This window comes from Acanthopagrus latus, chromosome 9 (assembly GCF_904848185.1).
Source record: "Acanthopagrus latus isolate v.2019 chromosome 9, fAcaLat1.1, whole genome shotgun sequence".
Taxonomy (NCBI): domain Eukaryota; kingdom Metazoa; phylum Chordata; class Actinopteri; order Spariformes; family Sparidae; genus Acanthopagrus; species Acanthopagrus latus.
The window spans coordinates 12,163,269-12,184,976 of record NC_051047.1 but is presented as its reverse complement, the minus strand read 5'-3'; the positions used below and the strand labels follow the sequence as shown (position 1 = coordinate 12,184,976).

Here is a 21,708-nt window from a genome sequence, read left to right as displayed (position 1 = left end):
CAATGCAATACATGCCAATAACAGCAAATGCAGAATTTGTAACATGTTGTGTCTGATTAGCTACTTAATATCTCAGGACTTGCAAGAGTCACAATTATTTGAATGTCATTTTATTATTACATTACCCAAAATATATCAACTAGGCCTACATACAAATACGAATATGTTTATGCTATGGTTTTGCGGTAAAACCACAGGGAAGAATATTGTGTTACCTTGTTTATTTGAAAAAATTCTTCTGCTTAAGCACTAATCATGTGTCAGTTTGAATGTTGAAATAACATGTATTTAGTCTAATTTCATAGATTTTCAGCAGTCACTTCTTATATGTGGAAGGCTTAAAGTCACTGTTCCACAAGGTACTAATGAAGGTTGGTCATCGTTTTTGTCTATAATTATTTCTTTTAGAAAAAAAAAATACTGTTTCCTTTGTCACTCAGCACACTTTTTTTTCTTTACCCTTCCAGAGCACATTTTGGGCAGCCAAAAAGGCTGATTTTGACATCAACAGGAAGTCAGTGTTATCAAAGGGAAACAGTGCATTAACACACACATGCACACACATGCACACAAGCACACAAATGTGTCACAGACTTTTTCAAGTCCCTAACCTATCATCTTTTAACACTTTTTTTTTCTTTTTTTGGAATTTGAGGAACACAGCTGAGCAACTTCACAGCTTTTAAGGTTTTGCAATTCTATGGAAAAACTAGTTCCCTTGTTCCAAGTGTGCCAGCTCACAGTCAGCTGAACCTCTGCTGCCTGTGTGTGAAATATAAACAGTCTAATATTAGATTTTTTAAAAAGGAGAAGGGTCTTGTGCCTAATAACCTACATTACTGCAAGTATCCTCACAAAGTGTTTTTGAAACTTTCAAACCAACAATTGCAGATTTCACCCGGACATGCAAACAAGTCAAGTTTTTCCACTCCCCCAGTTTTGGTGTCAACCAGAAACTAATGTGCCTTTCATAAGTTGTGCATCTGCACTGAGCTGTTTTCACAGTTTTTCTGTGGCGTACACAGACGGACTGAGAGTGCGCTCGAGTTAAGGAAAAGCTGAGTTTTGTGTCATCATCTGCTCTCACTGTTCCTGTGTGGGGCTGCTAATATCGAGACATCTCACTGCAAGATGTACCCAAAAACCACTTACTCCGCATAGAGCACGCAGGTCATAACCGCATATCTGCAATAACTGACAAAATGCATCTTGCTGTCAGTTGATCTCTGATGTGCAAACTAGGGCTCGAGTCAGTGATAACGCCTGCACCCACATCAACACTTCATAAACAGCACATGTAAGTAACTCTGCATGGTGTAACCTTTAGGCTGCAAGATGTGCTTACACCAGCATACATGAGATCACAGCCAAACTTTTGTGTCAAATAACACTTACTCGGCATAAAGATCTTCATTAAGTGACCAAATTATTACCCAAACCCAACTAAAACTAATGAATATTAACTTACTTCAGTGAAAGTTATAAAATTGTGTGTTTTGAGAGGTGCTGATTTAACTGTAGTGTAAGTTTAGAGGCTGTATAGAGGCATCGTATTATGTCATAATGAGTAGTGTTTCTGATATTTTGTCCATGTTATTCATATCAAAGAGGAAAGACTACATTGTTAAAAAAAAACTCTCTGTACTATGCAAATGCAAGTCAAAAACACAAACTGCAGCCTCCAAAATGTTCACGAAAAATCCACACATCCGTCTTAGTGTACACTGTATAAGTTTTAGCTCACTGTACCTCAGGTAGCATTTATACAGAGTAGAACTATTGTGTGTGACGTGTCTGCTTAACAGTGCTGGCTGCCTTGGATTGTTCATACTTGAAAGAGGCTGATCATGTGACTGGCAAGAAAAGGAAACTGGTGTCTTGACTTATCATACACCATCGTGTGGGAGAGAAGAAGGCAGATGTTTGGGTGGAAAGCGGAGAGGGGAAGAGACAGAGGGAGGGAGGGAGGGATCTGTTAGTCACATGTCCTCTTTATGTCTTTATCATGACGGTGTCAAGGATTTTCAGTTTGTCTGGACCGGTTGGAGCAGCAGCTCTATTTTGAGCTTACTGGGACAAAAATATAGAAAGTGAAATTGCTTGATAAAAGTAAATGGCATGAGTATCTAAGTCTGATGCCACTATAGGCAGCGTTCAGTATCGAATATTTAGTTAAGGACTGTGTGAGATTTCACAGCGGAACCCGAAGACAACCGGAGATGAGGGACATGATGTGGATTTACGCGGCCTTTATCCTCTTGTTGTCTGAGGCGTGGAGCCTGGGTCCAGGTTTGAACATTAACACATTTTTTCTTGCATGTGGGTGTTTGTTTTAGTACATAATATTTTGTGCCGTGATGAGATACAGCTTTCAGATACAAAACATCATCTCAAAAACCTCAACGTGACTGTGATTATTTAGATTTTTTTTTGTCTGTCGTGTGGCCATAACAATGTGATTCATTGCAGCGTGACTGCTGACCGTAGTAGTAAACTGTAAATGTAAGTGGTTAGATGGTTAACTCTGAGATTGTCGTGGTGTGACTCAGACAGACAGTGGAAAGAACATGCATGGAGGTGGGGTGATGCTGAAGCTGACAGGAGAGGAAAATGTTCCATAACAGATGTGTGAGAAGGTTGCCCCACATTTTCTGAATGAACAAGCGGCTTGCGGCCACTTGTTCCTGCAGTGGAAATCGTGATCTCAGATCAGCGTAACATTATGATGCAACTTTTCTCCACTGTGGTGGTCCCTGAGATTTCAAAGTGGTACTTCGGTATCAAGATCTGTGGTTTTAACACCCCACCTGACAAATGTTGTTGTGCTTTTACTCGACAGCGGTAAACATGAAGACCGTGACTGAGGAAATTTCCAAATCATTTCCTTTAAAATAAGAATGTTGACAGGAACTTCCTCTATAGTGTGAGAGGTGAATTGGGGAGATCATAGCAATAAAAGTTGCCTGTTGTTTATTTTCAGATCTTGATGATTATCATTTTTTTTTTCTACAGATGGGTTTTCTGTTTTGCAACAGCTCAATAAATCCTCTATGTTCATTGATTCAGCTGCAGCAACTGGTCACATCAGATCAGTTTTAATTGCTCTTTTGAAGCAACCCACTCCTTGAAGAGGCTAACTGACTAACTAAATGACGAACAACAGATAAACCACCTTGATTGTTTGCTCTGCTGCATGGGCACCTCACTCTGAATCACTAACTGCTGCTTTTGTGATTGAAAAAAGGACTGTTTTACTAACTCTTTAACCTCACATCCACCTCCCTCTCTCTCAGGAACTAATCATAACACCTCTGCGAGCTTCAACGATTCTTCCATTGGTGGTGATGGTAAACGCATTTTCCCCTTTTTTCTCTCAAGCTGTTTTGCAGAAAGAGTAAAAATACTAACTGAGGCTTTTAATATTAGGTAAGACAAGTGAGGCAAATGAAGTTGAATGCGACAATATGCATTTCATATTCATTTCTCTCTACTTATTAGTTAGTATTTCAGACTTTGCTCAAATGAAGTAGTTTAGTGAGGGCGCCATGCAGTTTAATAAAATTATATATATATATATATATATATATATATATATATATATATATATATATATATATATATATATATATATATATATATATATATATATATATATATATATATATATATATATATATATATATATATATATGAATAAAAAATATGTATGACATCTACAATGCATGTTGAAAATGAGCTGAATCCATGTTCAGGCCTTCTTATTCACACTCTGAGGAATGCAGCAAGAAGAGTGCCTTGTATGTTTCTGTCTTTTGAAATTGAAGGGGCAATATGTAGTTGTGAAAAATAAATTAAGACTTAGAATTTTAACATTCATCATATTTACGAGGTTAATCTTAAATCACAATGATAAATATTTTCTTTTTCCATGACTGAATAAAGAAGCTGTTGTCAGAGGAAAATAAGGTCCCAGAACACTGTTAAAAGCTAGAAATGTGGCAGGGTCTGCCGCATATAAACAAAGTATAACTGTGTGAAACTATGTTATGCTTTAAGGTCAGTTTGTTCATTCAGTTCATTCAGTCATGACAAACATGGGGAGTTTGTATTTTTAGTGAATGAAGATCTTTCTCCTCTGAAAAAAATGTCTTCCAAAAAAACTACACAGTGTGCCTTTAATGTTGAGTTAATTTTGGATTACAATTATAGAATATTAAAGGGGCTATACCAAATGTTTGCCAATAAAAAAAAAAAAACATAATCGCAAATCTTCCATTCAGTAGATCATGAAAATATATGTTTGGATATTATCAGACTTGATTCATTATTCTGTTTATTTTTTTATTTCATTTTAAAACGGTCATAAATAAAGAGTTTCAGTTTATATCAAATAGAATGAACTCATCATTTAAAATTGTTATATTTATTAAACAATACAACAAATAATATGTAGCATTTTTATACTCTGGGATATTTTTTTGTCAGTGATCACAAGGGCGTCACTATGTGTTGATAAGTGGTGGGGACATTAGGGCTTCAACATGTGATTTTAGACAATGTGATGTCCATGATTAAAAAGAGAGGAGACATAATTTCTTAAGCAAGCTGGGCTTTAGCCTAAAGGCCATATCTATGTACTGTTACTGTAAAATCCAGCAAATATGACTGAATGATCAAAATATGTCTGGAAACCTTGGGCTGATTTAGCTAGCTTATATGTGATAGGTCCAACTGATATATTTTGTTGTGAATCGACAGTACATGCTGATCAGATCTATTATCTGACTTAGATTATGCTGCATTTAGTTATCAGGTTCTGGGTCACAGTTGTGTCAATTCAAGAGCAGCATGATTGTTCTTGGTGAAAGCTTTTTTTCCAGAACATTTTTTTGTTTTTGTCTCAATAGATTGTGCTTTTAAAATGTGATGGGGAAAAAATCCGCCCATTCAAAAAGTTGTGGGGACATGTCCCCAGCGCCCTCAATGTAAATGATGCCTCTGAGAAATTAACATGAAGCCGCTTTATGAGCTGTGTTTTTATTATGTGTCACACTTCATGCCCAAAGTGTATAAATGTGTTGTATGCAAGCTAAAATTTATTTATTTATTTATTTTTTCATGTCTTCATCACAGCATTTAATCAATGTTTGAGGGGGTTTTGCCTGATTTTTGTGTTCATCAGGACATGTGTACTGTGTATATTGTTTAATAATAGATTTAAACCACAATAGTTAATCAGCACAATCAGAGCAGAACTATGTACTAAAATAATCCAACTATTCTTACCTTTTTTTTCAGTTGTCAGACATTCAGCCTTCAACGAGGGGAGTGATGTTGACTTGACATGCAGCAATAAGACGTGGAATGAGACACTATATGTTATCTGGACAATACAGTTGAAATACAGGAATGAATGTCAGATATCCTTAGATGACAGAGGCCGAGGAGTAGACACATGCAAAGATGGCAAGTCACTCACATATACATCCAGCACTCAGTCATACCTGCACATCCCAGACTTCACCAATGGCGACGAAGGGGTCTACAAATGTGAGTCGGTTTACAAAGGAGGAAGCGAGCGTTATGAGATCAACGTGGCCATCACAGGTAGGACTTTTCTTCTCACAAGGACAGAGGATCATGTAATCAATAAAACTGCTTTTTCCGTTTTAAATTGTAACACCCAGAAAAATGTATAAGACAGCAAATCCTGCCTACCTTTAGTGATGTATGTTGCTGCATTAAATCGCATCAAGTTTATTGTCACACAAGGCCCAGGCACAAGAAACAAGCCGTGACGGTGGCCGGTGCCTCACGTCTCCTGTGTTTCGGCCAAAAAGCTGCACTTGAACACACTACAAAGACCACAACCACCGGCCATAATAATCTTGTATGTTATGCTCCTGCAAGACAGCAAATACCTCAAAGCAACATTTTTTCACACCGCTCGCACTTATGAAGCCACTTCTAATCGAGAATATGTTTGATAAAAAGCTGTTATTGGCACTGGTGAAGAGGCGGAGGATAAAAATAAGCAGAAACCACACTAAATGGGTGGAATCATGGATTCTACAGTGACAGGCTCAAAGGGACTCTCCCTTTCTTTTTCCGTTTGTGTTTTTTGCACCGATTGACACACCCGAACAGCCAATCAGAGTGATTTCTCTCGGCTAAGAGCCAACGCTGATACATGCAAACATGCTCAATCGGCCAAAAAACCTCTAATAACGGCCATCCAGTGCCAACGGTTTGAGACACAACACGCCAACTGGAACCTGGAAGCATGTTGTGTCTCAGGGCTAGTACATGGCCAAACACAGTACAACATATAGGCCTAGTGAAATCAAATTTATATTTAACCCAGGGACCAGCTCTTGTTCTAAGCCAGTGCCTTGGTTAAGGGCAACTAACCTAACATACACTGTGTTTTGAGAAAGAGATAAATCCGAGGCACTCCTCTGGCTAAAAGGTTAAAAGGCCTTTATTGAGATATGTTTTTCATACTGGAAGTCTTAAACACATTGAAAATGCATGTTAAAAATCATCTGGACTGAGCCCATGTGTAGCAGCACAAACCGCCTTCTTCTTATTCACACCAATAGGAAGGCAGCAAGAAGCGTGCGTTGTATTTTTCTCTCTTTTGAAATTAAAGAGGCACTATGTAGTTTTGGAAAAATAATTCAAACTTAGAATTTTTATATTTACAATTAAAGTGAGGTAATAATACCAACTCAGAAATGTTTATTTGTTCCCAGAAGCAGATAAACAAGCTGTTCTCAGTGGAAAATAAGATCCCCAGAACACTGTCTGAAACTAGAAATGTGGTGGGGTCAAATATCAACAGTAAAGTAAAACAGTGTGAAGCTGTGTGATGGACAGGTTGTTTATTCAGTTTATTCAGTCTTGAAAACAAAGAGAGTTTCTTTATTTAGTTTATTTTGGCATAACATAACATAACATCTGTCAATTAAGTTCTCTCTCCTCTTATTAAAATTCTTCCCCAAAACTATCAAAAAGCAACGTCATCTCACTTTGTTTGAACTTCCTGAGCACCCGAGACTTTCTCTTTCTGAAGATACATTTTCTGTTTTCTGTTGTGTTAAACCTTCAAGACATATTGTCGCTGCTACTCTGGATAATGTAACAGTCGACAATTTTCATATGGAATTACTATATACTCAGCCTCAAGCCTCAAGTGTGTTCAAGCTAAACTTAGGCAAGCACATTTTATCCATGATTTGGCTGAACTTTTAAAACAGCAAGCTGAAGAATTCAGCTAATCTAATTTATCAGTTTTGTCCTCCCTGGCTCAGTTCCTCCCAGAACATCAGCCTGGTTTGACCAACAGGACAACAAGATGGTGGCAGTGTGCAAAGCTGAAAAAGGAAAACCTGCTGCCAACATCCTCTGGAGCCACGCGGGAAACATATCGGATGTGAAAACATTGTCTGAACCAGATGGATTTTTTACAGTAGAGAGTCGTCTGAAGATATCAGAAGGAATGGACACAGAAAACCTGAGCTGTGCCATCAGTCACCCGTACTGGAGAGAGGAGAAGATTTTGGAACTAAAACTCACAAAAGGTCAGACTTTCAGAATGGATTGCAGATGAGAAAACTAATTAAATTTTTTGTAAATCGATGGGATGTGCAATACTGCAGACCAGCAGGTTATGATAAAACCTTCACTCTCTCACTGCAGGTCCTGTTACTTGGCTGTGCATCTCTGCCGCTGCAGGACTTGTGTTTTTGGCAGCAGTTGTATTTTTTGCACAAAAGAAACTGGTGATATTGAGGTAAGAATGAAAATGAATCACTAAAATGACTCCTCGCAAGCTCTTATGTTGGCTCACCGAGCTGTTTTGTCTATCCACGTCTCCACCAGGCAATGCCAGCAGTCTGACAGCTCACCATCTAAAACTGCACCGGTGTGTAATCTCGCTGTAGCTGCAGATTATAGTTCTGTGTTTTAGACGAGCTTTGTTCATGATCTCTGTTTTTTTGTGTGTGTTTTTTTTCAGGTGGTGGATGTGGAGGAAGTGGAGCCCTACGCCAGCTATGTTCAACGTGTCAACTCTATCTATAACTCATCTGCAGATTTGTTCACATAAAATCTTGCACATGCAGCACTCACACACACACACACACACACACACACACACACACACACACACACACACACACACACACACACACTGGGGCACACATGGCTTTTTTTGTGAGAAACTGAAGGCTGTGAAACTGAGAAGTGATGAAATAGTAAAGAGATATGAGAGTGAGATGAAAGACTTCCGATAAGAGAGGGAAGCCTCTCTGTTTAATTCTGCCCTAAGGTTTTGACTGATGGAACAGGGGATGTACCTGATGTCACAGACCGGCTCCTGCACACCACACACGCATCCCACTGCTCTGTGTGGGCGTTTAATGGAGAACATTAATAATAACTACATATACAATAAATACCTTCTTCAGTCGGATGCTGCACACTGCTGCACAACTAAAGACTATTGACGTTGTCAGGCTGCAATTATATGATGGTGGTGATGATGATAATAATTCTATTTATATATCAACTGTAAAGAGATGGAGGACTCTTGCCGCAGTTGACCTGATAAAAATAAAGATAATAAGGACAAATAAATGGACAAAATTATGTGGAGTATTCATGTTATGTCTTACAGTGTAATTGTGTCATCATGTGTATTAAAATATCATCCGAGCACATTCATCTCATCACCTAGTTAAAAATAACTCTGAATAACTGAATTGAATTCTCTGATGCTGATGATGTGTTACAATAGTGTGATGCACATGTTAAAAGGAGTTGGTTGTTTCTCAGTGTGTGTCATCCACAACACAAAGCTAACCGACGCTCCCTTGACAAATAAGTATCAGCGCCGAAAGGGAATTTGGTTCACTCAGAAACTCTCACAATGAGTGTGAGCACATTTCTGAAGAAAGTGATTATGGGGATAGTAAATGAAACTGTATGAAGCTAGAAAGGTGGCAGGGTCCGCCACATATAAACAAAGTAAAACAGCATGAAGTTGTGTTGTCCTTTAAGGTCAATCTGTTTATTCAGTTAATTCAATCATGAAAATGTAGACAGTTTGTTTATTTCGCCTGTTTAAGCGTGAAAATCAATAAATGAAGATCTTTCTCTTCTGATGAAATGCTCTTCCCCAAAACGACACAGTGCTCCTTTTATCAATTCATGCTACCTCTAGACCATTAAAAGTGCCGAACAGAGATCGCACGTGTGATCCAATGACAAAGTTGTCCCAAGATAATATAAAATAATTATGTTAAGTTTTCATGTTATGTCTTAAAGTATAATTATGTTATTATGTATATTAGAAATACATTAGAGCACATTAATTTCATTATAGCTGAGCCCCACAAATTAAAGGTGACATGATTGCATTTCATGTTCCAATGCTGACAATGGAAGAAGAAGAAGAAGAAGAAGAAGAAGAAGAAGAAGAAGAAGAAGAAGAAGAAGAAGAAGAAGAAGAAGAAGAAGAAGAAGAGGAAGAAGAAGAAGAATCTTTATTTGATCACATATCATACATTGCACAACATAGTGAACAATGTATCAGGGGTTACAATAGTGTGACACAAATGTTAAAAGGAGTTGGTTGTTTCTCACTGTGTGTTGTTTGCAGCAGAAAGCCAACCAATACTTGGCTGTACATTCAGTTTCTGTCACCCGTTTCAGAACTCAGAATCAGATTTGGAGTTTGGATTCATTCAGAATTTGGTTCACTCAGCAGATCTCATGATGACCTTAAACCCATTTCTGAAGGAATTCATTATGGGGACAGTAATGGAAACTGAATGAGGGTCTGTTCTGCCATCTACTGGTGGAGATCCAAAAACAGTCCACTATCATGATAATGAGCTGTTTTACAGACTGTTTAAGATGAATTATACTACACACGTTTTACATCTGGAGCAGCTGAAAGGTTCACAGTTCCAATCTGTCTTAAATAATAGTCAGGTGCACATACCAGTTTGTAATTCAAAACTGGTTTTGTTTGCTGTAATAATGCCTTCTGTTCATACTGGTCACCTAAAGACAGTGTCGAGACTTTCTGATTTTGCTTTTACATTGTAGGCTATAGCAGCTATAAGTTACACTACACAGCTATTTGTTTATGGTGAACACATCAACATGATTTCTTCTCTAAAATGTTGCGAAAAAATATCACAGAAGAATGACCCCCAGACAAAGGGATTACTGCCATCAGTTTCTTCAAACGTTTTCAGAGATAAAATTGATTATTACAGCAGAATTGTGAACAAAAAGTACTTTTAAACTTGTAAAAAGATCAATTAACCATAATAAATCACTCAATTATCCAGTCAAACATATAAATAAATCTGTGTAGATACAGGCATTGACATAAAATGTATGCATTCTGCAGACACAAACAAAACATGATAAATACATTCTCATTAACCATTTGAAGTATATTTTAGCCATGTGCAGCAATTCTCAGGACAGTTGCATAATGGGTACACTCTTAAATGCTGTTTTATTTATGTGCTGTGGACACAATTATAGAAACGTGACATTGTTACATCATGGATGGATACATAGTGGCTTTAAGTTTCTCAGTCAGTCAGGTCCATGTGGTCCAATCAGTAGTTTGTCAGAAGCTTCGGGGTAAACATTTCTGGAGATGTTTTGTTCTGGAAGAGGCTCTGAGCTGTTAAAACCTTTGTATATGACTGTCAAGATTCTTCATGTCAAACAAGTAAAACTTCCTTCATCTCCTCCAATTCCAGATAATGTGCTTTTCATGAGGCATATGTGACAGTGTGGCACTGTCAAAAGCCTTGTTGAGTGGGATGAGCGTCGACACATTTTGCTGTATGACATACAATACATCGTTAAACACCATCACACTGAACACAGAGACTAATCTACTCATTGGTTGTTCTTTGCAGGCCGCTTTTAGTTACAAACTATTGTAACCCTAATGTTGCAACTTGTATATTGATCAGTTTATAGAAAGCTTGTATAGCAGTTAATTTTTATTGTGTACTAAGATGCTTTGTTGCGACCTAACAGGAAGGAGAGTAATGGTGGACTGCTCCTCAAACCTTCCTGTTAGGTTGCACTCAGGGATCGACACTTTTTGTCTGCCATGACGGTGGTGCTTCGAAGATACAGCTGCTAATGTGGGTTTTTCAAAAACTTTCTTTTTTATAAACTTTGTGTACACAAACAATGGTCTCAATGCTAGTGTTCCTGTGTAGAGACCCTGGTGATACTACGAGCAAAGATTCATGTTGTGTTGAGCCTTCATAGGGTTTTAAAAATACCAATTTTGATGCTAGCATATGAGTGCCCCATGCACTCCATTGAAAATTAGCTGGTCCGAAAACAAAACTACAGTAAATCTTAAAAGTGCCCCTTTCATCGTAATTATGCTTTTACAGGAAGGTTTGACTCAAATACATTCACAAATAAATCCTAGGTTGCATTTGGGCGAGAGTTTCACTTTAAGTCGTGCAACGCCAGTGTAGCCTGTAGCTTTTCACCATTTTCCCCTGACATTACCCTCTGGGTTAGAAGCTTAAATGTCATATTGCTGTATTCTAAGTTGCAAAATCTTACATATTGTTATCATTTCACTGTTTCCCAATTGATTAGAAACTGTAAAGGCAACTGATCTTGAGGGACATTAGATCATTTTTACCAAGGTTGGACATCAACTGATCACTTAGCTGCCATTACCCAACAGTAAATATTAGCATTCATCCAGATTCTAGCTAATGTTACTGTTTGATACAATACTGTTCTGATGTTATACGATGAACAAAGGTTGTAACTGATTCAGAAATATCAACACACATCTTGGAGACATTTGTCTAAACCTGGAAGTGAAACAGACACGATGTAATCAAACGGCAACATTGCTGACGTCATGGTAAAATCAGCTAAAGGGTTATCAAAAATGTTGTTTTACCTTAAAATAAGGCCGAAAGTGTCCCCGGATTGTCACTATCAATAACAATCAGTGAGGGACCAGTGAAATGACAACAATTTATCTGATTCCCTTCATTTGCAACATTTCATTATCGCAGCATTCAAGTTTCCTGGCCTGAGTGCGATGTTGGAGGGAAATGGCTGCCATGTGAGTAAGGTCTTCTGCCCATACAGTTCAGTAATGTTCATGGAACTGGGATTTGGTAACCTTCATTCTTCGTGATTCTTTGTATTGTGCTCTGGAAAAGGCATAGGTTAAATCCCTCCTGGGGCTGTCATGAGATAATACACGGAGTGAGATGGTAATTCCTCAATCCTGAACATATGTTACATGTAGCTTCTTCTTCTTTAGAAAAACGTGACACTTCAACAAGCGTATTTTTTTATGTGGTAAGTGATTATGACTTCCTGTGGTAAACAGCAGCAGCTTTTTTCTTTCCAACAAGCTTCACACTACAGAATCTGATGAGGCAGCACCTCTGACAGGACTGTCACAAAAGTGCAGAAACTTTGCTTCTTTATTATCAGAAGCAGGACTCCCTCAAAGAGAAAATGTAAATGTATAAAATAAATTGATGTGCATGACTTCCTGCCGGGTTGCTTACTGGGGAAACCCCGGTCCACTGAACAAGCCCACTTAATAACCTTTAGAACTATGTGTCCCAGATTTTGTATTGAGGATGACCGCAATCTGTGTAAAGAAGTATGTCAGTAAGGGCGTGCTACAGTATTGAACTGCAAAGATTATATACAGTATGCTGCTTTCGTGTGCATGCACATCCTGAACTCTTTTGTATTGATGCACTGAACATCACATGTGCAGGATGGTCTTCAGATTTAGGTCAGGAAGTGGTTAACTTATCTCAAGTGAAATGTTCCTCTGCAGTAGCTGCAGTTTGAGATGAAACCTGAGATCTCCGGTGATGAACATGCCAAGCCTAATGGACAGACTGCCACACGCCTTTCTGCTGATGTGTTACTGTTTCACATATGTCAGTGTCTATGGACTAGGACCTGGTAAGACATAACAATCTTTTATCTAATGACTTTGTGAGATTGAACGTGTTGAACAGGTTTAAGTCATTCATTTAAACAGGAACAGCAACCCTTTGGATTATGGCTTAATAACGACAGTGTAATTATCTAGTATATATAGGTTATAAATGGATAACTATCGGGTACTTAGGTTAAAGGTACGTTAGGTTAAAGGTTTGATAAAACAAATGAATTACAAGGGGGTTGATACAACGGTTGTCATTGTCTCTTTTATCTTTTGATGTGACTCTCAAGAGAGCATGAGGGAACAGTTTTACTAAGCTGGAGTCATAAACTTTTAGCCCATTAATAACAGTGTAACTATTTGGTATTGATGAGGTCTATTGTGGTGATTATAGCTTTGTTTATAGATCAGTTGTGCATTATGTGTGTAGATCAGCAGATTAAGAAAGAATGAACCCTTAGCCTTCACTGCAGATCGTGCTTCTTGACAGTAACAAATAGCACACAAATCACCCCGATTGTTGCTTTACTAACTTTTTCTTTCCTCACATCCACCTCCATCTCAAACAGGAACTGATCACAACACCTCTGCGAGCTTTAACGATTCTTCTATCGGTGATGGTGATGGTAAACTAATTTCCTTCCTTTTCTCACTGGCTACTTTGCAGAAGGGTTAAAATATAAATGATATATGATACTAGTGAGGGCACCTGGAGTAGAAAATATGATGTACGTTTCCATTTCTCCTATTAATTATTTCCAACACTTTTTTAGTTTGAAAGAATTTAAGATATTAAAATAAATGCTTTGAAAAAAGTTGTTTTTGCAGAACAAAAAAGGTTTAATCTTAATCTTTAGTCAATTTTGGATTGTAATTATGAACTGTTAAGGGACTATACCAAATGTTTGGCCATTTTGTTCTGTGTAACATGCTATTTATCGTTTATTTTCCGCTCTTGTCAATGTCCAATGTAGAACTGAATCTGTCTTTTACATGTTTTTGTGTTCATCAGAACATGTGCACCGTGTGTACCATCCTATAACAGAATTAACCTAGAATATAAAATCAGTACAATCAAGGCACTGCTATGTGTAAAGTATTCTTACCTTTTTTTTCAGTTGTCAGACATTCAGCCTTCAACGAGGGGAGTGATGTTGACTTGACATGCAGCAATAAGACGTGGAAAGAGACACTATATGTTATCTGGACAATACAGTTGAAATACAGGAATGAATGTCATATATCCTTAGATGACAGAGGCCGAGGAGTAGACACATGCAAAGATGGCAAGTCACTCACATATACATCCAGCACTCAGTCATACCTGCACATCCCAGACTTCACCAATGGTGACGAAGGGGTCTACAAATGTGAGTTGGTTTACAAAGGAGGAAGCGAGCGTTATGAGATCAGCGTGGCCATCACAGGTATGAATTCTCTCCTCACAAGGATAGAAAAAGATTTTTTTGGAGAACATCAAGTAAATTAAAGTTCACTTCATATATGTCCACTTCACCCATATCAGACAAATTCTGCCTGCCTTTCCTTACTTTCAATTTGTTAACACAGGTAGTTTTATGTTTTACTTACCAGGATCTTGAAATATCTACCACTGAACCTGTTCCTTCCACTACAAAATGCAAGATAATGTCATTTACTTTCTGTTGCTCTGACCTCTCAAGACACAATGTTCCTGATCCTCGGCATAATGTATCTTACAGTCCAGTTGAAAATGTTCATCTGAGTATAAGAGATAGCGAAAACAATCTAATTTATCAGTTTTGTCCTCACTGGCTCAGTTCCTCCCAGAACATCAGCCTGGTTTGACCAACAGGACAACAAGATGGTGGCAGTGTGCAAAGCTGAAAGAGGAAAACCTGCTGCCAACATCCTCTGGAGCCACGCGGGAAACATATCGGATGTGAAAACATCGTCTGAACCAGATGGATTTTTTACAGTAGAGAGTCGTCTGAAGATATCAGAAGGAATGGACACAGAAAACCTGAGCTGTACCATCAGTCACCCGTACTGGAGAGAGGAGAAGATTTTGGAACTAAAACTCCCAAGAGGTCAGACTTTCAGATAGCACAGCACATGAGAAATGTTCTAAACTCTGTGTTTAGTGCAGAAGTAAAAATATGTAATATTCTAAAAATGGAAAAGAAGTATTTTTTAAAAAAAGTTTATTTGGTGTTTTGTATTATATTTCATATAATAACCCTGTAAATATATGGGACGTCCAGCAGATTATTAACAAGTCATTAATCTCCACTCTCTCACTGTAGATTATGTTCATTGGCCACGTATCCTGACTGTTGTGGCAGTCCTTGTGATTTTGGCAGGATTTTTACTTTTATACAAGCGAAAATAATGTTGAGGTAAGAATTTGAATTTGTTGAAAAATAAATGACTAAAACTACACTTGCAAGTTTCTTGCCTGAGCTGGTTTGTGTTTCCACGTTCTGCCAGGTGATGTCAGCATTTTGACACCTTTCCAACCACATCTGCACCAGTGAGTAATCTTTAACTCCGCAGTTCAAAGCTCTGTCTGTTTTACTGCCACTGCTAAGTTTTGTTGACGTCACCTCTGTGTCTCTCTCCCCCAAGGAATCGCTCTGCCATCCACCGGTGGTATGGCAGAACATTGTCCACCATCGTGACCATGCACTGCATCGCGCTAAGATCCCTGAATAATGCAAATAATTCAAGCTTAAATCTAGAACTGCTGAATAGTTTCAACTGTCTTCAGACAACAGTCAGGTTGTAGATTGAAACTAGTTTTGCTTGCTGTAGTAATTTCTTCATTATGCTGAGTGGTATCCACGGTCCTTGAGAGACAGTCATGTCTGCAGACTTGTGAGATTGCTGATGTTAAACTGTAGGCTGCCACTGCTATAATTTGCTTGACCCTCACACTGAATATTTAGTTGAACTGAAAAAAAGAAACCACACAAATGTATTTCTGTCCACAAAGCGTGGCATATTTGAACTCTTTTAGTTTTGCACAGTGTTGGAGGAAGTATTCAGATCCTTTACTTGAAATTGAAAGTACTGTAACCAGACTGTGAATATACTCTGTTACATGTCTGCTTTGAAAATGTCACTCAAGAAAATTAAAACATTCAAAGTAAAAGTTCTTGAAGCAGAAAATGTCTTGTATGATTATTATTTCATCCCTTTAGATTGTCTTTTGTCATGCATTAATGTTAAAGCAGTGTTTTGCTTTGTGTTCTTGATGGAGCTCACTCAACTATTTTGTACAAGTAAACTAATGACTGTCCATGAAATGTGTCATTGTGATAAATGTATTTGTTTCATGTGTATCATATCAACATCTCTACAATACGTCTCACATCAGGTTCATATTACGTGTATGAGCTGATGAGGCGACATAACTAGGAAAGACAAAGCATTATCTGTCCCGAATCCTAACTAAGTGATTTTTGCAGCTAAACCTAACCAGACCACAAGCGCAGCATTGTCACGACGGGTTGACTGATGAGTATGTCCCTTACGTAGTAATCTACTGATTATTTTCTCCTTTTCTTGATTGATTGTTTGGTTTATAGTGATTCTGAATATAGTAAGAAATCCAGTCACGATTACACATGGTCCAAAGTGACACCTTCCCAGTGTTTGTTTCATCCAAATGGTGTAAACCTCAAAATAATTGACAGATACAATAAAAAAATGTTTAAACTCATTTTAAATATCAGTAAATCTTCACATTAGAGTGGAAACATAAAATGTTTTTGCATTAAAAAAAAATGACTTTGACAACTATCATAATAGCCAATAAAATTTCTTTTATAATAATTTGACAGAAACTTAATTGGAACCTATGTAAATACTTTTTTTTTTAACTTATTTTTCATGCAAACACATCTTATGGTTCCACCTTAACAAATGCGACAAATGTGAACCTCCCTTTTTAATTTTATCATTAATTTTAAAGGTGCAACATGTATGAATTGGCCACCTGTTTTTGTAAATCCTTAATTTTATACATAATTTTTATTTATATTTCAGTATTTAGTTTATTTATTTGATTAAAAGAGAGCTTGAGTTATATAGCACAATTACGGCTTGCACACATCTGCCAGGTGAAAATACCATATAAAGGCGTATCTGAGCTATTACATTGGACTACTGAAAACAAATATCTTTGACATCATGTCCACAAATTATGTTGATCATATTTGTAAATTTCTGAAGGTTTAATCTAAAATCAGTACATATTGCACTTTTAATTGACAAAACAATCAATGAAACAAGTCATTTCAGCCCTGAAACAAAACATTATTTTTAAGCTCTTGGTGGCTATTTACGCAAACACGGTAAAATAACTAGTAATAACATGTAATACTAACAATATAAATTATATAATACAAATTAAATTTAATAGTAATGATAATTGGTAATAGTAAAAATGAAAAGTAAAGAGTCAAGTAAAATAAAAGTAACTCCAAATTGGTACTTAACAGTGCTGGAGTAAATGTACTTAGTTTCGTTCATCCTCTGGCCTCTCTTCTGTGAACACAGTAACATGACTTGCTCTCTGTTTGACCTTCAAACAAAGGGATTATGACATCAGTTATGTCATACCCAGTTATATAGAAATACAACAGAATAGTGAACAAAAGTTGTATTCTGTAAACCTTTAATCAATAAAGATATCAGTAAACCCACAATGAAACAACAGAAACCCTACAGGAAATTACACTTCTCCCCCATTTCGTACGCATCAAGTAACACATATAAATAATTCTGTACGGATACAATTGGCATTGACAACAAATTAGCATTCTGCAGACACATACAAAACATAAAAACATGTAAATTCTCAAGTCTTAAGTAACTATTCTTAGTATATCTGGTTGATGTGCAGCCATGCAGTAATTCTCAGGAGCACTGAAAGATGACTCTGAACTGCAGATTAAAGTTTGTGTTGTGGACACAGTAACATAAACATGAAATTCTTCCATCATGGATTTGATATTCAGACAATGGCACATATAGCTACTGAGGCAGCTAAATGTTGTGCAAAACTTCAACAACTAAAACTTCAGTTTAAGGTGGAGCAAAGCTTTGGCCCTGTTTCAACAGACTTCAGATAACGATCAAACTTTCTTTGGCAGTAGAGAATCATCAGTTGTTAAGCCAACCTGACTAAAAGGGGGCTTTTTGTTTACAGGGTAACAGAGCTCTTACACTGAAAGTGACACACTGAATGTTGTTTGAAGACATTTTTATGCATTTATATATGTCATCATAATCATTAAAAAAAGTTTCATGATCACTCAGGTCAAGTTGTTACTAAATGTAATTTATCAGAAGCTACTGGGTTCAGTCTTTTGGAGACATTGCTGAGGAGTTTTTCAAAATTCATGTAACTTCTTGCAGGAGTGGCAAAAGTTCTTCAAGCCCAAACAGCAATGATGTGTCCAGACGTTTCATACATACATCCTCATTATACAATATGTATGTAAAGTAGGTATGGAAACAGAAAATGACACAATTGTAAACAAAACTGTAACTTTGGAAAGCTGTTTAGCACATTCAGCTTTACAAAGAGAAAGCAAAATGTGTTTTTCTCATGGAACTGTTTCACCATCACACACAATTTATTAAAATGTCTTTTTTACTTCAGCTGGATTCCCCCTAGATGCCCCATGGTTGAATGAAATGCTGTGAAAGTGCCTTCTTGGATTCTTGGACAGTCAACAGTATAGTCAGCGTACTGTGCTCTGAATGTACTTTTTTTTGTCACTTAAAACCTTCTTGGACTTTCGGTATGAATTTGAGTCACAGTGCAAATATTGTGCTAAGATCAAGTTTTAGTACAACCCCACTGTTGACTGTGAACAAAAATATGTGCAATCAGAATTGTTTTGAATGACACAATGATTGTGTAAAATTGCAAACACATAGTGATAGTAAAATTCCGTCACTAAGCTCACTGTAACTCGTACTGTACAGGTCAGAAGCTTTGGGAGACGCTGCAAAGCTTGCAGAAGTTCACATGAAGATGGCGAAAGTTTTGAATTCAGTTTCAGAGACGTATTGATTCCAGATTCTTCTCTTGAGGTTGGGATCGGCTCAGTAAGGAAGTCAGATGTGATCCAAGTTTGTCTTCTCGACGAAGGAACACCACACTTACGCAGCCTCAAATTTAGAGGGAAACTTTTTTCTTTGACGATGAAGACTTGATTAGCAGTTCGAGTTCTTAGATGCCAAGACAAAACATTGGACACCAAATTTACTTCTAGATCGGCATCTTTAGCCTGAGTGAAATTGTCCTCTTGTTTCTGGTTACCCCATCAGTACATAATCGTCTTCACATTCTTCTTTAGATGAGCACTCAGACTCCCGTTGAAGTGCTGCTGGGACATTAACCGTAGCGTAGTCACAATCATCATCTGTGGTAGGTCTGGGTCTTCTTGAGCTATTGACAGAGGTGTGGTCGATCGAGGCATACGTAACATCCTCTGAAGGCTGTCATGAGACAATTCACAGAGTGAGATGCTAATTCCCTAATCCTGAACAACTTTTTTTCATACAGTGCCACTGAAACAGGCACTTCTTTGGTGTGATAAGTGAAATCAACCACCACACAGTTTCTTTAACCATGAGCCTCGCACTACTGTTCACCCAGTATGCAAATCTAATGAGGCAGCGCATCTGACATGACTGTCATAAAAGCACAGAAACACACCCATGTCTCATGGAAAGCTCGAACTGATAAGATTTATGCTCAACAAAAATAGACACGGCTTTGACGTGTGCAGGTTTACCTTACTATCTGTTCCTCTCTTATCATCTGGAACAGAATTCCCTAAAAGAAACAGTGTATATATACACGTTATGTTAATCATTGCTCAACTGTATGAACTTCTCTTAGTGACCACATTAAAAACTATTCAAAAAAATGTAGTTTTACCTTCACTTTTCTTCTTTATCCTAAAGTGAAATAAATTCAGATGATGAGACCAAGATAATGACACAGACATTCAGATCAGCGAGAGGTGACGGACAAGTTCATGGCCTATGGTTGAAGGAGTTAGTTGCAGAAAACATAGCACATTTATGTTGCACCATAGTCCCCTCCTACATAATTTCTTCTTTCTACACATCCTGGACCTCCACGAAATGCTCCACAGCAGTCATAACAACTTCATGACTGTCAAATTCAAAATCAACGAGCTCCTTCTTCATATTGGGGAAGAGGTGAAAGTCTGGGGGTGTCAAATCAGGAAATTCATTCCAGTCCCCAGGATTAAATGTTGGAACTTAAGGTTTCTGCAAATCACAGGTGAGCATATCACATTTGTACATGTCATCGGCCATGCACCACATTGACATGTTAACCAAAAGGTGCCGTATCAGATTTATATTTAATATTAATGACCCAACTTTCATGTCGGGGAGGCGAGGGAAGGGGATGAGCCATGTTTGTGGCAACTAAAACATACTATTTGCCAAACCTTAACCATTGTGCTTAAACCCAACCCACTGGTTTAGCTAACTTCATATCCCCTCCTCAGTGCGCGAACAGGCAGCAGTAATCGGTGGACATAGCAGCTAACGGGAGGATCGGCAGGCTTGTAGAGGCAACGAGAGAGATGGAGAAGGTCTGCACTTTATGTCAGTTTACAATCCACAGAAAAACTACAAAAGTGATTCATTCATGTACATTGCTAGAAAACATCACATGGAGCCCCTTTAATGTCAAACTTAATAATCACTCAAAGATTAGGACTGAATAAGTCATATCCGTCGACCTTAGGCCACAAACTTATCAATCACCCCTCGTACAAAGCTTCCAAAGATTGAAAATGCTAATCTAACGTCCACTTAGTGGATTCTAAAGTTATTTGCATCTTAAAACCAGCAGTGCACATCAGTCGATAAAATCTGCAACGACTTTAGGGAGGTGTAGGTTTTAGTCCATAGCAGTGTTTCCTTGACAGCTTAACAGATGACAACATGTGGTGCAACAGGAAACACTTTACACATGCCTACAACCCACATCTGTCCATGTCCAACTGTCTATGTCTGTGACATGGAAGGTAGAACTGTGCATGCCCTCAACGTCGCTTTATAACAAATACATACTGTTTATGAAAAATACAATCTGCTCGTGTCGATGCTTGATGACAGAAAACAGTCTATTCTTAGCCAGCAAACCACAATTTCCTTGCTGAAGCGAATGCAGAAGAAGAATCTCGCAACAGGGCCAGAATGCAATTTTGTTTTTTGTTACTAAGTGTAAAGAGTTTCCAGCTCTCTCATGTTTCTTTCATTCTTTTTTTTAAAATAATGTTCTCACCCACATTTTCTTGAGATTCAAACATAACAAACGCAGCAGTTTCAGGAAAAAAAAAATTCAAATGTAAGTATCGCATGCTGAAAAATTTGCTTTGTGGCATGTGAGAGTGTCCACTCATACTTGTTTTAAGGATGATTACTCACCTGGAGGTGCAGTTTCCCATGATGTACCCAAAGAATCTGTGTGTCTACACTGAATTTGCGGGTGGCAGGGGCCAGTACCTGGTTGGTAAGGAAGGACTGTGGTAGACGCTGATCGCACTGATGTCTCTGCTGTGCTCATAGGCCACAGTAAAGAGAGAGAGAGAGAGAGAGAGAGAGAGAGAGAGAGAGAGAGAGAGAGAGAGAGAGAGGGGGGTGGTGGGGGGGAGAGCATACAATGT

The 21,708-nt window shown here is 37.9% G+C and overlaps 3 protein-coding genes across 4 annotated transcripts; 2 read left to right on the top strand and 1 right to left on the bottom strand.

Annotated features, from left to right (window-relative positions):
- Positions 1-1,988: 1,988 nt before the first annotated feature.
- On the top strand, positions 1,989-8,178 carry LOC119025323 (cell surface glycoprotein CD200 receptor 1-A-like). 2 transcript variants are annotated; one of them, XM_037108768.1, is made up of 7 exons: positions 1,989-2,289; positions 3,294-3,347; positions 5,299-5,607; positions 7,314-7,583; positions 7,702-7,795; positions 7,885-7,927; positions 8,021-8,178. In XM_037108768.1, exons 1-7 carry the CDS (start codon positions 2,220-2,222, stop codon positions 8,108-8,110), a joined length of 930 nt encoding a protein of 309 aa, XP_036964663.1. In that variant the 5' UTR covers positions 1,989-2,219; the 3' UTR covers positions 8,111-8,178. The 2 variants fall into 2 exon arrangements, with proteins under 2 accessions (XP_036964663.1, XP_036964664.1); XM_037108769.1 differs by lacking the exon at positions 3,294-3,347 and having other exon boundaries at positions 1,990-2,289.
- Positions 8,179-12,870: 4,692 nt separating this feature from the next.
- On the top strand, positions 12,871-16,272 carry LOC119025269 (cell surface glycoprotein CD200 receptor 1-B-like). Its single transcript, XM_037108649.1, has 7 exons — positions 12,871-13,014; positions 13,567-13,623; positions 14,116-14,424; positions 14,797-15,066; positions 15,283-15,375; positions 15,467-15,509; positions 15,605-16,272. Exons 1-5 carry the CDS (start codon positions 12,921-12,923, stop codon positions 15,366-15,368), a joined length of 816 nt encoding a protein of 271 aa, XP_036964544.1. The 5' UTR covers positions 12,871-12,920; the 3' UTR covers positions 15,369-15,375; positions 15,467-15,509; positions 15,605-16,272.
- Positions 16,273-17,643: 1,371 nt separating this feature from the next.
- Positions 17,644-21,608, bottom strand: si:ch211-214p13.7. The gene is made up of 4 exons (XM_037108640.1): positions 21,470-21,608; positions 19,938-19,957; positions 19,792-19,832; positions 17,644-19,492 (listed from the first exon to the last, which is right to left on the bottom strand). The coding sequence occupies exons 1-4, from the start codon at positions 21,487-21,489 to the stop codon at positions 19,310-19,312; spliced, it is 264 nt and encodes an 87-aa protein (XP_036964535.1). The 5' UTR covers positions 21,490-21,608; the 3' UTR covers positions 17,644-19,309.
- Between the last annotated feature and the right edge of the window lie 100 nt (positions 21,609-21,708).

What these genes read in the sequence shown, in the direction of transcription:
- LOC119025323 (XM_037108768.1), top strand. Translation starts at nt 2,220, where the DNA reads ATGAGGGACATGATGTGGATTTACGCGGCCTTTATCCTCTTGTTGTCT. An exon ending in GGCGTGGAGCCTGGGTCCAG is followed by an intron (nt 2,290 to 3,293) that starts GTTTGAACATTA and finishes CCTCTCTCTCAG; the next exon opens with GAACTAATCATAACACCTCT. An exon ending in CACCATCTAAAACTGCACCG is followed by an intron (nt 7,928 to 8,020) that starts GTGTGTAATCTC and finishes GTTTTTTTTCAG; the next exon opens with GTGGTGGATGTGGAGGAAGT.
- LOC119025269 (XM_037108649.1), top strand. Translation starts at nt 12,921, where the DNA reads ATGAACATGCCAAGCCTAATGGACAGACTGCCACACGCCTTTCTGCTG. An exon ending in TGTCTATGGACTAGGACCTG is followed by an intron (nt 13,015 to 13,566) that starts GTAAGACATAAC and finishes CATCTCAAACAG; the next exon opens with GAACTGATCACAACACCTCT. An exon ending in TTCTATCGGTGATGGTGATG is followed by an intron (nt 13,624 to 14,115) that starts GTAAACTAATTT and finishes CTTTTTTTTCAG; the next exon opens with TTGTCAGACATTCAGCCTTC.
- si:ch211-214p13.7 (XM_037108640.1), bottom strand. Translation starts at nt 21,489, where the DNA reads ATGGGAAACTGCACCTCCAG. An exon ending in GATAAAGAAGAAAAGTGAAG is followed by an intron (nt 19,833 to 19,937) that starts GTAAAACTACAT and finishes TGTTTCTTTTAG; the next exon opens with GGAATTCTGTTCCAGATGAT. An exon ending in AGAGAGGAACAGATAGTAAG is followed by an intron (nt 19,493 to 19,791) that starts GTAAACCTGCAC and finishes GTCTCATGACAG; the next exon opens with CCTTCAGAGGATGTTACGTA.